Source organism: Ceratosolen solmsi, unplaced genomic scaffold (genome assembly GCF_000503995.2).
Source record: "Ceratosolen solmsi marchali unplaced genomic scaffold, CerSol_1.0 scaffold94, whole genome shotgun sequence".
In the NCBI taxonomy this organism is placed as follows: Eukaryota; Metazoa; Arthropoda; class Insecta; order Hymenoptera; family Agaonidae; genus Ceratosolen; species Ceratosolen solmsi.
In genome coordinates, this window is record NW_011948458.1 from 395,404 (window position 1) to 413,313 (window position 17,910).

At 20.6% G+C, this 17,910-nt stretch overlaps 1 protein-coding gene across 3 annotated transcripts; it reads right to left on the reverse strand.

The window, feature by feature from the left end:
- Nucleotides 1–15,202: 15,202 nt before the first annotated feature.
- Nucleotides 15,203–17,479, reverse strand: LOC105366851 (carbonic anhydrase-related protein 10-like). Of its 3 annotated transcripts, XR_913028.1 has the most exons (5): nucleotides 17,329–17,479; nucleotides 16,238–16,363; nucleotides 16,048–16,096; nucleotides 15,803–15,967; nucleotides 15,203–15,276 (listed from the first exon to the last, which is right to left on the reverse strand). XR_913028.1 is itself a non-coding variant. In XM_011505438.1 (4 exons), exons 1-4 carry the CDS (start codon nucleotides 17,419–17,421, stop codon nucleotides 15,948–15,950), a joined length of 285 nt encoding a protein of 94 aa, XP_011503740.1. In that variant the 5' UTR covers nucleotides 17,422–17,479; the 3' UTR covers nucleotides 15,734–15,947. The 3 variants fall into 3 exon arrangements, 2 of the variants coding, with proteins under 2 accessions (XP_011503740.1, XP_011503739.1); XM_011505438.1 differs by lacking the exon at nucleotides 15,203–15,276 and having other exon boundaries at nucleotides 15,734–15,967; nucleotides 16,048–16,093; XM_011505437.1 differs by lacking the exon at nucleotides 15,203–15,276 and having other exon boundaries at nucleotides 15,734–15,967.
- Between the last annotated feature and the right edge of the window lie 431 nt (nucleotides 17,480–17,910).

Below are 17,910 nucleotides of genomic sequence, written 5' to 3' on the forward strand. Positions count from 1 at the left end.
TATAGTTTTATATAAAAATAAGTATTCAGGAATTCGGATTATAACCTATAGTTATGTCAAATAAATCTTACTAATGGTTTGCCTCTATAAAAAAAGGAATTAACGTATGAATAGAAATATGTGTAAACAAAAATAGATGAAATTTGTATAAGACATTAAATTGGAACAATTTTATAAACTTAAGGCAGGTAGAATATTCTATCTAGCAAGGTAATAAAATGAGATGTAGCAACTGTAAATAACATAAAAATCCTTTATTTTCATTCAAATAAACAAATTTCATAAATATTTAAAATTTCAGTCATTATTGATACATAATTTAAGATATTACATTTTTATGATTTTTTAAGTTTTATAGTTTCTTGCAATAACTTAATAAATACTAGAAATTATAATTCTATGAATAAAACTGTTATTTAATGATTTTACAGCGTGAGATGTATTTATATAATGTTACATATTCTGTTTGTAGAATTTAGTGAAAATATTTGATAAAATAATAGGATCTTTATTATAATACAATAACAGGAAAAAATTATTTGTTTTAAGTAGTCACATTAGCAATAACATTAAAAGGTACGGTAAAGTCTTGTTACCTAAATTTAAAAAACTATATTTAAAGCTTTCAACTTATATTAAATAAAAGAATATTATAAGAAAAAAATATTTATCATAATTTGAAATATAATTGTTTTTTATTTTTAGTCATTTTTACATTTACCTTTTTCTTGCTTTATACATATACATCTATTTTTGTTACATATCCTTTAATAAACTTTTTTTTATAATAAACCTAATTTTTTCAATTATAATGACAATCAAGAATTTGTTTTTCCAAATCTTGACTATTGTTATTTTTTGTTCAATTATTGTTTACTTTAGATACTATTTTTCTGTTTCTCTCTCTCATTCTCTTTGTCTCTGTCTCAACCTATCCTATCCCTCCGAGTGTATCAGGAAATACAGACTCATTTGAAATTATTAATGCAAAGGTTATCCTATTGTTTGGCCAAAGAATTATTTTCTTCATAAACTCTTAAGCTCATTACAAGATATAAAGATGTATCTTTATCAGTGTTGCTTAGATTAACAAAAATCTATTTTTATTGTAAAATACTGTTCAAAACAAGTCATAGTTGTAAAGAATATTAGTACCTGACTTGAGAATTGGAAAAAGCAAGTAAAAAGTCTTAATGATACTGGAGCAGCCTGTAGTAAATGGTTTTTTAATATTGCTGGAATACATAGTAAATTCTATTTACTTTTATCTAGTACATACATAAATATAAATAAAGTTAAAAAAAATTTAAAACAAACTATCTTGGTATTTAACTATTTTACTCAATTGAAAAGCCTTTTAATAAAAAGTATAATATAGCATTTACATTGAATAGCATTAAATTATTTCAAAAGTATATTTTCTTCATTTTGTATATATAACAATTATTTTAATATTCCTCAGGTAGAATTATTTATTATATTATTAATATTTTGATATATTATTTAATAAATGTATATATTATTATTTTTAATTCTTAATATAATTTATTAATAATTTGTTTTTAATTGTTTATAACAATAATTTAAATTTCTCAAATGGGATGTCGAAGAATAAATATACAAAGATTTAAAGACGTCATTTGATTTTTGGAGCCAAAAGCTGTTTTATTTTTGTGAATGTCTTTTAATAAAAAAGAATCTTAAAAGCTTTCTCAATTTCTTAAATGTATTAATACTTATCAAAGTATAATGAACTTATTCTATAAAAATTACTTGTTATATATAATACATATATAATCCAATTTCTGTTTAAAAGAAATTATAGATATTCATAAATTTAATGAAATTGTAGCAAATTGAATAAAATATCAATGTGAGATATTTAAAAAAATTTTTCCTATTTCTTATATTTATTTTAATATAAACAGCGTTACTAGTGGCGTTAATAGTTCGTCACATTAGGATTTTTTTTTATTATAATATAGAATTTTATCGCATAAATTTATAAAGAATGTGTAAATTTAGGTTAATTAAGAAAAAATTATCTAATATTAGTTTTGAAATATGTTTTATATATTGAATGAAATATGAATCTACAATAAAAGATTTTTTTAAAGACTTATGAAAAATAAATTATTTTGGTTGTCAAAACAATCCATTATTATACATTTACAATTTTCGAGTTTCTAAAAATTATATATGTTAAAGTATCAAATATTTTATTATATAGAAATTTTTTTTCGTCCATACATATAACCTATATTCACGTACGATACGGATACGTTATATGCATCGAGAGGTAAAATGAATATGTTAAAAGAGAAAATAAATATTTATTAATTTATATTTATAATTTTTATTTATAAATTAATTCAAATTTTTTTAGTCTCTTTTAATATTTAAAAGGGATAATGACATTGGTATGTAGTATTTGGTATATTCAATATATGAAGTACACTTTAAGTTCGATCTAATTATTGTATTGTATCAGCGAAAATGATCATACCACATTATATTCTAGGTTACTTACCTGAAATTTCTATAAATTCCTAAAAACATAAATATATTTGAAATATTTTTAATTGACACTGCTGAAACTTTTGAAACCTTTGCTAAAAATAAAAATTTATATTATTAGTAAATTCAGACTTATAATATTATTATTAAATAAAAAATTAAATTTGCAATAATATTTTGATTTACAACATTCATTTAGTAAAATAAGCAGAATTCTTGTCATGTAAACATTGGTTATGTATGTAGATAAATGTAGGTACTTTTTATTATATCAATGATATTTATTATATCGTTTATAAATTATTTTTCAAGCTGTTTGAAAATTGTCTAACAGAACGTAGATTATTTTTATTTTCTAGGAATTTCAACATATAAAAAATTTAAACAAATCAGAAATTTCATAACATTCAAAATATTGACTATATTATGCAATAAGGATTATGTTGAGGAAATGTTCAGCTTAGAACGACTAGTTTATAGGATTTTTATTGTCCGCAAGTTATACCTTTTCTAATAGTATTAATTATGTAAAAATAATTTAAGATTTCCGAAAGGATGTTTGTTCTGATAGTTAATTAAAAGAGAGCTTATAGATAAGTTTCATATGTTTTAGCATAAACTTCTATATAAAAATATCAATGTTTTTTTATGTTAGGATATGTAAAAAAGTTTAATTTTTCTAACATTCGTTTAAAATAATCAACTCATTAAAGTATTTTTTCATTAAAAATAATTTATACATATTTTGTATTATATTGTTTTATATTAATTATTTAATTATTTTATTTTATTTAAATAATTGAATAAATAAAGTTTTATTTAAAATAGTCAATAATTATGATAGAATAAATAAATTATTACAAAACTGTGATATTGAAAAATGTTATAATTTTATTATATTTATTATATAAATAAAAATATCTTGAGACATAGTGAAAATACACTAATTATGAATTTAGTACCAATACAAATTACCTAAATTATTTTTTATTTGTACACAATACTTTGCTTCTTATACATAAAATTGATACCATAAATTATATATCTTATTATCGCAGATTTTATGAGAATACAACAGTTCCCATTCCATCACATGTTAATCTCAGCTATGTATATTCTTTTTCTTTGTTCTCTCTCTCTCCCTCCCTCTCCCCCCTCTCCATCTCTTTTTTATAATTTTCTTATTACAAGTATCTCGTTGTAATCTCGATATCACTTTGAGTATGATAGAAACCTATGGGGTCTTGAATAAGGAATGCAGCAGGGATCAATTTATCTCAATTAATCGACATGAAGTGATTCTCCTCTATTTGTTTTTATTAGTTTTCGAGACATAAAAATTTTTTTATTTCAAAGCTATAGTTATTGACCGGGCTTTTCTTAATTATCGTAACCGTGGGTCTTGACTAGATTTTTTTTTATTTTTGAGCCACGGATGTTAATTGAAATTTTTGTATCAATCATTTCTCCCTGACAACCATCGTTTTCTATCTAATATTAGAATGCACTTATCAGTAAGCGGAGTAAGTAAATATGAATTTTATTCGTTCAATTTGTATGTAGATTTACTCGTTTATTTAAATATAAGTAAATAAAAATTTTTTATTTCTGAAAATTAATATTAAATACCTTTACATTATATAAATTATATGCAAAAATTTAAATCTATATTTAAATGTTGTATAATTATAATATATTTTTTATTTACTTTTATTTTTTTCTATAAACAAGGTCAAAACTATAATAAAATTGAATCCATTTCTTTATAAAAATTATCTGTATATTCCGTTTGTAAGTATTTTTTGCATTTTTAGTAATTTTAAGATAGTTCTTCCTTAGAAATATCATGCACAGTACCTTAATTAAATGTAAAGAAGCTACATTTATTTTTATCGTAATTGATCGGTAAAGCTGAAAAATACAACTGCTATACGAATTTTGAATAAATTATTAGTGTATACATAGTCTTTATTGCATCTTTTCATATTTTAATACAAAATTATTTATCATGAAATCTTAACGATAATGATTTAGTATTCTCGGTTACTTGTTATGTTTCTTAATATTCTTCTTACTCTATGTTTGACTACACTTACTAAAATTTCATTTGTATGAAGATTATCTTTATGATTTTGAATAACTTGAATATAACTAGTGAGTAAAGAGGAAGGAGAATTCCTATAAATCGAACATTAAATATTAGCCTATATTTTTACGCTCTTTGAAGTAATATGTAATCGAAATTTGAACGACGAAAAAAAGTTATATTCGAATGTTTCTGCAGAAATTAGAAAAAGAATTAAAAAGTTTAAATTAACTTTAAATGGATAACGCTTTATTCGATTACACCCTACTGATACCTTTTTTGTTTAATTTATACACCTAATAGCTAGAATATTATTCAGCATTATCATATTTGTGAAATGTTAGAAACTGATGTATTAAAAATTTATTTAAATTGCTTGATCAATATGTCTCGAAATTCTTTAGTACACTTATATTTCGTGATAGTACTAGACTTGCATGAGTACAGATCATCCGAATGAGTCCAAACATGCCCGAGCAAATAATTTAGCTTCCTTCCAAATCGTTATACCATTTGCTCAGCGGGAAGATATAAGTAAAAATCACTAGTAGAGCATGTGCCAACATTATGAGTATAAAGCAGCACCATATTCACAAACTAACGTGGGATAGCAAATTTAAATAAAGACAATTATTTGAAGGAAATAAACTGTCCTATTTGTTATAATATAAGGCTTGTTTCTCTTAATCAATCGAATAAAATGAAATTCGAAGATAAAATCGAGCAATCTTATCAATAAAATCTAACAACAATAACCAGGTGATGTACTCAACGTACTAATTACATTTGAATGGGAGTTAAATACAATATTAATTACTTTGGTTAAATTATATCCATAATATAAGTGCATTGCAATTACTTTATTAATTTTCCATCTTAGTCTGTGAATTGAGCTGATGATCAAGATCTTGAAAAATAATTCTTGATTAATACATTTCGAAATTATCAATTTTAGTATTTTTGATTACTTTATTATCAACCTTTGTCTTTTGGTCATTGTTTCATTTTGTAAGTATTCTTATACAGATTAAAATGAAACAATAGGAAATAATTTTTTTACCCGATTAGTCAATATATTAAGAAGTTGAAATACATGTTTAAACTGAGCAAGTCGTGGCAAACTTTATAAGTACAAATTGATTGTCGAGGTCACTTTGAGTATCTAACAAATACCAAAATTTTTATAATTTATATTATCAGTTGAAATTATTATATTATGATATTAATCAAAGCTTTCTTTGAAACTTTGCTTTTCATTAGATTGCAAATTAATGGTAAAAATATTGTAACTTGGGTCAGTCGACTGTTCTAATTTATGTATTGTTATATTCTCATCACTAATAAGTTATTGTAATTATTTGTGTGATATGTTAATTATATATTATTTTTTTGAAATACCCATTTCTATAAATAATACATGTTATCAATTTTTTGTTATTAATAAAAAATTATTTTAATTAATATCACTTATCAAGATTACAATTTTAACTGTATTAGATTTAAGATTTCTTTTGTTACAAATGTTTAATGAAAAATCCTTTTATAAAGCATCATTTTAATATTAGAAGCTGTTATATTTATAATTAAAAATGTTTAATTATAGATAAAAAATTTCGATCTTCAAATAAATTTGTATATATATAAGTAACTGGGCTAAGTAAGACAAATCTTTATAGAAAATACAACCTTAATTTTAAATATAAAAAATGTGAATATTAATTGAGAATAAATTTTTAAAATAGAAAATTTTATTATTTTATTTAATAAAAGTTATTATTTCTTTATATACTTTATATAGGTGAAATAGTATTAAAGAAAAATCTACATTAAAGTATAGAATACATTCATTTTTATTCTTATAATTAAAATAAATTTGTATTTAATTATTTCTACCATTCTAATTAAAAATGAATAATGGAAAATTACCTATATACTTATTAAATCATAATTCTCGATATTATATACTTTTATTAATTTATTATTCTTCAAATATTTATAGGCGACTGAAAACATTATAAATAGTTATGATATAACCATAACCATGACTTAGCTATAGTTAATTTACAATGTATTGAAATCTCGATACACTTTATAATAATTCTTAATTTGATCAATTACATGGTATTTTATCATGTTTAAGGAATTGCTAAGTTAAGACAGTTTAGTGTGATGCTTGTAACAGTAAAATACACGTGGTTCGTAAGATAATTTATTAATGATTTTGTAAATGACATGTTTCAGATTATTTATAATCAGTATGTTACGAGTATTTATTTATAATTAACTATAAATTTTATTAGTTATCTGTACATATTAATTATTCTTTTATTATTTCATAATAAATCCAATTTTCCAGTATTACTTTAATTAATAGATTAATAATAATTAATAGATTAGATTTTGAAATTTGAATAGCATATTTTAATGGACTGCGATTCGACCAAGTTCAATCAAGTTTTTGTGTCCATACTTAGTTCTATAATTATAAATTAAAATTTAATGACGTTTTATTAATAAAGATTTTAATATTATATTAAGGATAAATAAGTTTACTTATGCCACAATATTTGTTTATTTCAATTGCTTCTAATGAATGGGATTTGTCTAGAATCATAGATCTTCTTATAACATTTTATATTTAATGCTTGTTGCTCACTCGAGTTAATAATAATTAATCATAATTTTACTTGGGTCATTTTTATTTTTATATTTATATTGTAGAAAGATGTTCTTTAAAGAATTACCAAATAATTATGTTGTATTAATTATTTTATTAAATTAAACATTATGTATTTATTATATGTATTAAATATTTTATTAAACTTAATAAAATAAAATAATTTACATATTAACCTATTATAGATAATAGATGAAGGAGTTTTAATACCTAGTTTAATCTATATTTTTAATAGAGTTTGTCAGTAAATTATAGATTTTTCAAAACTAATTATGTTTCAATAATGTTATTTAGAGATAGATTTTAAATAGATGTATATAACAATGGACATTAAAATAGATCGGATTTTATTTATTTTATTTATTCCTGGAATGTTAACAATAGATAGATTTTTAAAGATTATTGTATTTTATAAACTTGTACATATGATTTGGTATTATATCATATATCTCCATTGCTAATATTACATACAATATTATTCGTATCTGTAAAGACAATTTTTATTTTCCATACATTTAAAATAAAATCCACATTTACATTACTGGAATGAATCATGTATGCTTAGGAAAGATTTTAGTTAATGTAGAAATATATAGTTTAATCATATTAATTACAATTTTTTATAATTGTATCTTTACGATTTTTCTCAAATATAATGAAACCCTACGAGTTTAATTAGATGATTTTTTAAATTAAAATTATATTTAAACATTCAAATTACAATATAAAAATTTAGTATTATCTGAAATAAATTTTTTTATAAAGATATTGTAAGTAAATAATAAATTTATGATTAAAGAAAAGAAATGATTGTAAACGGGTGACAAAGAAAAGAAAGTGTGTAGATGTAACGTATATAGTATATAAAGCTTATGTCTAAGGTATAAAAGTTCTTAGCAAGCTTACATTTAAACCTTGAATATGAGACATTATCTGAAGAAGTGGCAAAGAAGGTGTTTCGTGAAAAAAAAGTTGTGCTTTTATTCAGATTAGAGTACTAGAATGTCTGCACTATTATAACAAAACACGGTTCTACTTATAGTAAAAGTACAAAAAGTATCAAAATGAAAGAGATTTTCTATTGAATAAATAATAAGAGCAAAAAATATTAATTATAATTAAAATAAATTGCCATAGATTCGTATATAAAATATTATTGTATACTATAGTAAATCAAATATATTAAAAAAATTCTTATTTATAATAATATCATTTATTAATTGTACACCATTAATAAATATAAAAAGTTATGTACAATTTGTATGTAGTTTGAACTTCATTCCAATTCAAATTAAACAATTTTCAATTATAGATCTCTGATAAATGTAATTAAAAATTAAAAGCAACGAAAAAAATACTCATGTATACAAAATTATTTTGTTAATATTATTTTGTATAAAAATTATAATTATTTAAGTGAAATATTTTATGAAATTATATGATAAAATTCTTCAAATATATTGCAGCTTTATTAAAAATAATGTATATCTTTATACATTTATATTTGTATATATGTATTCCTTATAAATCTATGAAATTCCATATATAATTACAAACAAAAGATATTGTTTTTATTTTATTTTAATATGAAAACTTAATTTTATGAAGAAAATGTACTGAATACGAAAATGAAGTACATAATAACAAAAATTTATAAAGCCAGAAATTATTAATTTTTATGTTCTAAATGAGAAATCAACTTTATGAAATTAGAAATTATATATAAAAAATAATTTTCAAAATTTAAATTTACTTATTAGGATTTATTTTGTAAATAACAGAATAGGAAAATAAATACTATAATTCTAGATAATTAAATACTATAATAAAACAATATTTACAGTTAGACATTTATTCTAATAAATTAAAATAAAGTAAGGATTTTTACAATTGATGATGTAACTAAATTTACTTAATTTTATATATTGTTTAGATAATTAATAGTATTAAATTTGTTTATAACATTTTAAAAGATTAATCCTTTTTTTAAATATACTATTAAAAAATGTTTATTACTTCTAAATTTTACATATATTATTCTTCAAATATCGTACGAACAGATTTCCAGATAATTATTTATCTTTATATATTGATGTATATTAAAAATTTATATATTTTAACACTGTATTTGTATGTGTATTATGATATATATTTTTCTGTATAAAAAGTCTTGAAAAATGAAGTATTCTATATATAATTCTCTACATAGTAAATTTTTTTTTAAAATAATTATTATTGATAATTTTAGAAAAGTCTAAAATATTAAATAATGATATATTCTCATCGACAAACTATTTTAATATGAATAAAATAAAAAATTATGTTATATTTAAAAATGGATTATAAATTAGTCATTATATAAGAAATATTCACGTTTATTTATATAGAACTAATAATAATTGATATAAAATAGAATAGAAATGATATTTTATTAACAGTATAATGAAAAATAAGAGTAACATTATATTTATACTATATTTATACTTATTATATATTTCTTACATACAACATATTACTAGCGTTAAAATATAATTAAATATAAAATTAAATATAAACGTTATTAAATACCAAATTAAATATTAACGTTATTGAATATCAAATTAAATAGAAAATAAAATAAAATAATATAAAATTATATATAAATAAAATTACTTCAATTAAAATTAAATTTCAATGTGTTTCTGATAAATAATAATATCGAATTTCAAAAGCAATATATTTTCATTTATCAAAGAAACATTACTTATTTTTATTTTAATGATTAATATTTTAAGTAATTGTAAATAATGAAGAGCTAGATATTGCACTATTTCAGTATATTTTTATTCAGTGAAATTTTTTTTTATAAATAAAATGTGAAATCAATCAACTTATTTTTCAATAATGTATAAGTTAACAATGAAGTTTTTTGCTATTCATATATTGTTTAGTATATGTTTTATTTTTTTAAGATGGGCAAATTATATTTCAAACTTAATTATTTATGAATCATCAGATTGAATGCTATAAGAAAAATTAAAACAGTTCTTTGATTAATCAGTAATATTATTTTAAATAAAAATCGTATTTTTAATTTGTACAAGGCTGAATGAAAAAATTATTATATTAACTGTTTTACCTCCGCGCTTTAAAAATCTCACAATTACTATTTTAAAATTGTAAATATTGAGTTAATTTTATTGTGAGTTTTGTTGATATATACTTTTCCTACTTACACTTTTAAATACTTCACATGTTTATTATTTGTTAAATAAAAAATGTAGGTACAAAACAAGAATCAAATGCAAATATAAAATTTAGAATTCTAATAAAGGAAATGAAACATTGTAATTAATAAAATAATTGATCATTATTATAATTTTATTAAACTAGCGTGAGAATTTTTGATAAGTTAGACACATACTGTTTAGAACTTATAAAATTTATTAATATCATATGTTATTGAAATTTGATCATTTATATGTATTTATTACTCTCTGTTTTTCTCTTTCTCTCCCTTCGTCCTATTTACTCTCTCTCTCTCTCTCTCTCTATATATATATATATATATATATATATATAGATTAGAATAATATACGTAGATGATATAGCTTATTAGCGAATTAAAAATTAGTATAAAAATAATAAAATAATAAACAATATATTAAGGGACTCAAGGAACATATAATACGAAAGGTTATATACTAAAAATAGAGCAATACCCAAATACAACCTATTTTATATTTAATTATATTACTTGTATATTTAAGTTTATTATAATATTTTAAATGATTAATATATGTTTATATTTCTAGCAGGTATTTTGAGCAATAAATAGATAATAACATTGAAGTACTATAAATGGAAGGAATTGAAGAGAAGAAAAGAAATCGAAGGTATTTGAAAAATATTAATAATATAAAAGTATATATTTTTTAATACATATATTATTTTTTGTACTTTTAGTATAAAAAAGAATATATAGAAACCAATTTTAAACTGTATTGTAATTGACTTAGTAATTGATATTTTCAATGAGGGAAATAACAATAATTTATAAAATACACCTAAGCTACTATTTAAGTGTTCTTAAATGTTGAAATAGATTAATTATTACTAGGATACTTGTTTTGTATAAAGATGAAAAAGAGCTTTTTTATATAATTTTCGAATGCATTAAATCAATAAAATATTCGACAAAATATAAATAAGGTTTATAAAATCATAGTAAGACTTTAAAAATATAAAAAATAGTTTTCAGTAGCAGCATTTTTAATATATTATTTATTAAATATATGTAATATATTCTATTTAAAAATATGAAAATTAAAACTAATGATATATATTTTAATGGGAGAAAAGAATAGTGAAAAGAAAAGAATTTAAATACAATGAGACATAAAAATATCATATAAATAGGAAAAACAAAAATTTTTAGTTCAGTAGAAAAAACTCAAAGAATTAAAACTATTTAAACATAGAAATTAATTAAGCACGAAAATCAGTAGATGGTATGAAAAAAGAAAAAAACGATTGAAATTGTATTGAAAGTATTACTATGAAAATGTAAATGTAAAGTGAAATTGAAACTAAGAAGATCAAATTAGTGGAAAGTGAATAGTAATATAAAATAATAAATAAAAATATAGAAAATTACAAAGTAAAATTAAGATATAATAAAAAAATATATAAATATATTGTTAAACTTTGTAAAAATAAGAAATTTTATAAATTGAAAAACATGAAATATGTATTATTTTAAATGTTTAGATTAAATAATTAATTACCTGTATTACAAACAATTTACGTATAACATATTATATGCTAACAGAAATAAATTATGTTTTATAAAATTTTTCACTTGAATCCAAATTAATCATTGTTATTTATTGCGTCTATAATCTATGTTATTATAAGTTTATTATTAAATTTAATTGTGTATAAGCATTCAATTGTTTATAAAATATTTTTATATATTAAAATAAAGTAAAAGAAATTTAGAAAAACTAAAAAATTTTTCTTTTTTTACTTATATCACAATTTAATTTATTTTAAAGCTTCTACTTAAACGGTGGAGGACCTAAATCGCCTCGGATCTAATTTTTTTGTTAAATTGGCATATCTCTTATTAATTATTCTATATTGATTTCAAATATCTTAAGTAGCCGTGCATTAAATAACACAAGACCAGATATATTGCATTATTGTTGTCACTCATGTTGTCGAGGTATTCGACAATTCGACTCTTAATACTAATATCTATTAAGAGAAAATAGTCGAATTATTGAGAGCAATGTATAGCGGGAATATCTTTACAACAGTAATTTTTGTTGTGACTGGAAAATGATTATTGCAATTTATAATCAATGGTGACATGCTATCGTATATACCATATTATAATATACAGAAGATAGGAAGTTATATTTATAATATAATTATTTTACTCACTTTATAAATTTTGTAAAGATGAAAATAGCATGATCTATTGCATGCAGTATGCAAATATGTAATTAAAAATGTATTTGTGTAAATAATGTCAATATATTAAATACAGTCAATGATAGACTAAAAAAATAATGTTATTACTGTAGTAAGAAAAGCTAATTTGCATGTGAAGGTAAACTTGTTAATCTGAAGAATATTAATAACCAATGCTGATATCCATTAACGTTTAATGATAACGTGGATAGATTTTAGTAGTTCACCGTAGTCCATCATAGTATCACCTAGTAGCGAAAGAGGGTATAGAAGCTGGCACTGAACCTGGAAAATTTAAAGGTATGTCTGTATAGTAATGCAGATATGCAGATATGCGTGCCTGTTAAAACAATTTTGTTTCTTTAATATTAATACTGCATATCAATTTCTAACTTTTATTTTTTAAACATTTTGGGAAGCTTGTATGTTTCCAAATTAATCGAAATAATTGATTTCATTTATTTTCAAGTAATTACAAAAAGATCAAACAAAGTATCTTTCTTATACTATTGGAAACAAAAGTTTGAAACTCCTCAACTGAGGACTTATACTCAAAATGAGATCAATTTACAACCTATCAATGATCGCTTATTAGTATTTTGTTAATATAAGAACTCCTGTATTATTAATTTTTTTCTTTACAACATGCTGTATTTCTGCTTGTGTATTTTAGAATTTTTTAATAAGATGTTTTTTCGCTGTTATATTTAAGTTATATTTAATACAAGTAATTAATTTTATTTATGATTTCGAATGCAAACTATTAGTTTATAAATATTAAGCTTAAGTTATGTATTAGCTCTTTAAAGAATTATAAAATACTTATATAGTTATAAAAAATGATCAATAATTTTACATACAAGGAATAATGAAGTAACAACATTTATTCAGAAATAAGTTACTAAGAATGAAGTGATATACATTTATATATACTATTAAAATATTTAAATACATGTTTTAATAGTATGAAATTATATACTTTTTATCACTTTTTCTTTAAAATATATAATATTATAATATCTTATAATCGCATTAAAAGGTAACCTTACAATAATAAATTATAATTAATTAAATGAAGATCTGTTTATTGATTAACATTTATAATATTTTTAATTAAAAAAATTAATAATATAATAAAAAATATAAAATTTTATTATATTTCTAGCTATTTTTTAATATTTAAAACATAAATTTTAAATTAATGCTAATTTTCTTACCATCAAAACACTAAAAATATTTTTGTTATAATACTAGGGGCAAAACTAATAAATTCTAGATAGTCTCTAGATGTTTCTAAATCAACAAAAATGTCAATAATAATATCTCAATTATAAATAATAATATGTCTAAAAGAGTGTGTTAGTATTATTTCATTTTTTATTACAATTTCAAGTTTACTATTGAATTAATTTGAATACTAAATGATGTTACTTGAACCGCTGGTTTACCTGATTTTATATATAAAACAATGCACCAATTTGCACTTCTTACTTGAAGAATAGTCTAGCTTTTAACATAAGAATTATGTTAATAAAAAATATCTATATACATAAAGTATATAATATATAAAATATTATAATAAAATATTTGAAAATATTCAAATAAGGAGACTTTCATATTATATTTACGTATTAAAATATATTATAAAACATTGTTCATGCTTCGAATCTTTTAATACAATAATTGTCAGGTATTTAAAAATAAAAACATAAATAAATGTAACTAACAAAGGTATGAAGAATGTTAATTAAAGCATTATTTCAATAATTAATTATCATTTTTTCCTACTTTCATATACAAAATTATTAAAATGTATTATTGTAGTGAATCAAAATAATTAGATTTTAACCATGGTGATTGTTTTTTGTCTTTCACATTATAATTTTCATTAATATTTTTTGTATAAAACTTACCTTAGAATTAGTCAAATAATAATAAAGAAATTGAAAATAAGTATGAAAAGAATTACAATATATCATTATATAATTTTTTGTAATTTTTTTCTTTTTAATAATATCATACAGTTTAGGTTTTTTTTATATATTTATCTGTTTTTTTTAGTACAATATATACAAAAGCATGGGGCTATTTAATAAGTTATCTGCATGTTTACTTTAAATAACACATATATTTTACTGTAACACTTCTCAAATTTATTTTATATTTTTCTTATGCTAAATTCACAAAAATCAAGCAAATCTATAACATTTTTATTTTGATTGGTAACAAGACAAAAAAACAGAGTTATTTAACGCAAATACGATGCACACACACATACACACATTTCTTGGTTGAAAAAATAATTTACAGTGGAGCTTATTATTTAAATAATAGGATTATTAATAATTATTTTTTCTATAATTATTATATTTTCAGTATTTCCGTTATTACTGTTTAAAAGGATACTTTTAAAATTTTATACTTTTATTAATTTTGTACAAAATCATATAATACACGTAAATTTATATTACTGTTACATTTACTTCCTTTATTATGCTATTCTCATAGTTTGATTTTGATATGCTGTTTCTATCAATTCCTAGAGGAGAAATTTCAAATGTCAATAGCGATTCTGCGATATTAAAACCGATGTTTATATATTTAAATGAAACACATAAAATTATAAATTTTCTGTAATCTCATTAGTAGATTAGATATAGGGTCTTGTAAATTGTAATAATTATTTTCATTACATGCACGTGTACTTATTTATTTTATAATAGTCCAATCGTATGTCATTTTTAAATAAAGCTAGTGTAATAAATTAATAAATCATCGAAAATTATAATTAATCATTGGAATACGATTATCGATCTACCGTAATATATTCCGAATGGATAATGTAATATAATAATGATTTTCAGAGGAAACTGCAATTTACTATGAAGTTATAAAATGCTATAAAATGATCATCTACTGTCATTTTTTCTGTTTTTTAAAATAATTTTTTAGTTTGCTATATCTATATGGAATGTTATTTTCTTATTATATTTTCGTTCTGTTTATTATATTTCTTTTCGAATAAGGTCTATTTCAAGAAAAATCAAACTAAGTATTTGCCTCACATTATTCTTCCTTTCATTTGCTGCAACTTTATATATGGAAAGTGTCGATGATATAAATTTTAATCATCGATTGTCACAAGTTCTACCAAACTGAATAGATTCTCAAACGATATTATGAGTTAATGGGTTGTCATCCCGCCATCTATTAGCTACGGAATAAATAATCTATTTAAATTCTCATCAGAAATCTTATACAATGAAAGTTGGTAATAGATTAGTAGTTACCATTTACAGAGAAATGTTACCTTTGTATCGCATATTCGTCGTCATTGTTGGACACTTAGCACCCAGCTGCTAATTAATAAAAAAATAGCATACATCTTATTAAATAATATCTATAAATTCAATTTTTAATGATATTCTGATGTCTATTTTAATTACATTTAATTATATTATAAAACTTATAATGATATATGACACCTAACTAACATATACCTTACGAAAATCAATGTTGGTTCGTATAGTCCTATGGCGAAGTTCTTGCAATGGTCTAGAATTATTTCCTAGTGGGGCTTTTGGAACATCAATAGTGCCTTGCATCAATCTTCTTAAAGCATAAAGCTAAATAGATAAACAATATGTTAACTAAAACAGTATAGAAAATATTTTCTATGCAAAAAATTATTCTCTTTCAGTTCATTTTTATTACAAAAATAAAATAATATATTTTATACATAAATATATCTTAAAGAGTAATTTATATTCACGTTTTCTTAATTCTTACTCATTTAAATCATTAAATCGGCCATAAATATTTAGACTACTGTATTCGTTTTTAAATATTAATTATATTTAAGACCTGTGATAAATTTAGATATGTACATCCCAAGAATTACATAAAAAAGCTTATGAAGTTAATCATTAATATTTGTGGTATTGTGGTATTGTGGTATTTAAACATTTTTATGTATGTTAGTCTCAATCGATCATTTTTATTTAGTACTAGAATTTTTTATTAATTATTAATATTATGTGAGAAAAATATAAAATTATTAATAAACTATATAAATTAAATTCATATTCACACTACAAAAATAATAAGATAAAATTATATAATTCAAAGAGTAATAAAAGTCAGTTATCAAAAATATTCTAACCAATTTTAATGCAAATTTTATTCATAATATTAATTAGGTATAAGAAAATATATTATGTTCTATAAACTAATATATATTTCATGTAATACTAATATGATGACTAAAATATTTATTTTTTTTAATCATATATGAACAAGATCAAAGCGATAATTTTTCAAATTGTTATAGGTTTTCTATGCCATTAATTACTTTATTTTATATTTTTTATGATAATAAAATCTAATAATAATGTTCTAAAATAATCTATTTTAATTCCTGTTAATAATTTCAGATTGATAATCTATTATCAAAATATAAATTCATGACATTATAAGTTTTAATACAATATACGATATATAATTCTATATTTTTCTTTTATGAATTTATTGTTTATATCCTATTGACTCTATTTAAAAGTTTAATTGTATTTAACATAAATAAATTCAGTACTTCCTGTGCAGTGATGTAGATAGGTTTGTTAAGAATCAGCCATACGGCTGTTTCCCAACAGCCTGGGTGCGTCGTACTACCCTCATAAGTCATATACCCGTTAGTGTCTGGTAGAAGTGCTTTTAACGAGAGATGCCGTACTTGAGTTCTATTACCTTAAGGAAAGAAAATATATTTTTTTATATGGAAATAAGCTATCCAAATTAGTTTAGTTAATTTCATATTTATGCTATATTAACTAGTGTAGAACTTTTAATCGAATAAATATTGATTTATTAATTATCAGCAGTTATTTATAATCAATTATATTAACTTATTAGAAAAATTTAATTAGATCGAGATATAATATTCATAAGTATGTAATAAAAAAGTTTCAGTAACTCATTAGTTTCATTTTTTCATACATTATTAGGTTTTTGACAATACTATATTCTGAGAATTGGAAATTGTTTAAATAAAAAAAATATGCCTTGTTTAGAATATAAATTTATTTATAAGTGTTTGTAATATAAAAATGAAACGATATTATAATCTAAAGCATTTTTAGTTATAATTTTCTAAGATTTAATTTAGAATAAAATT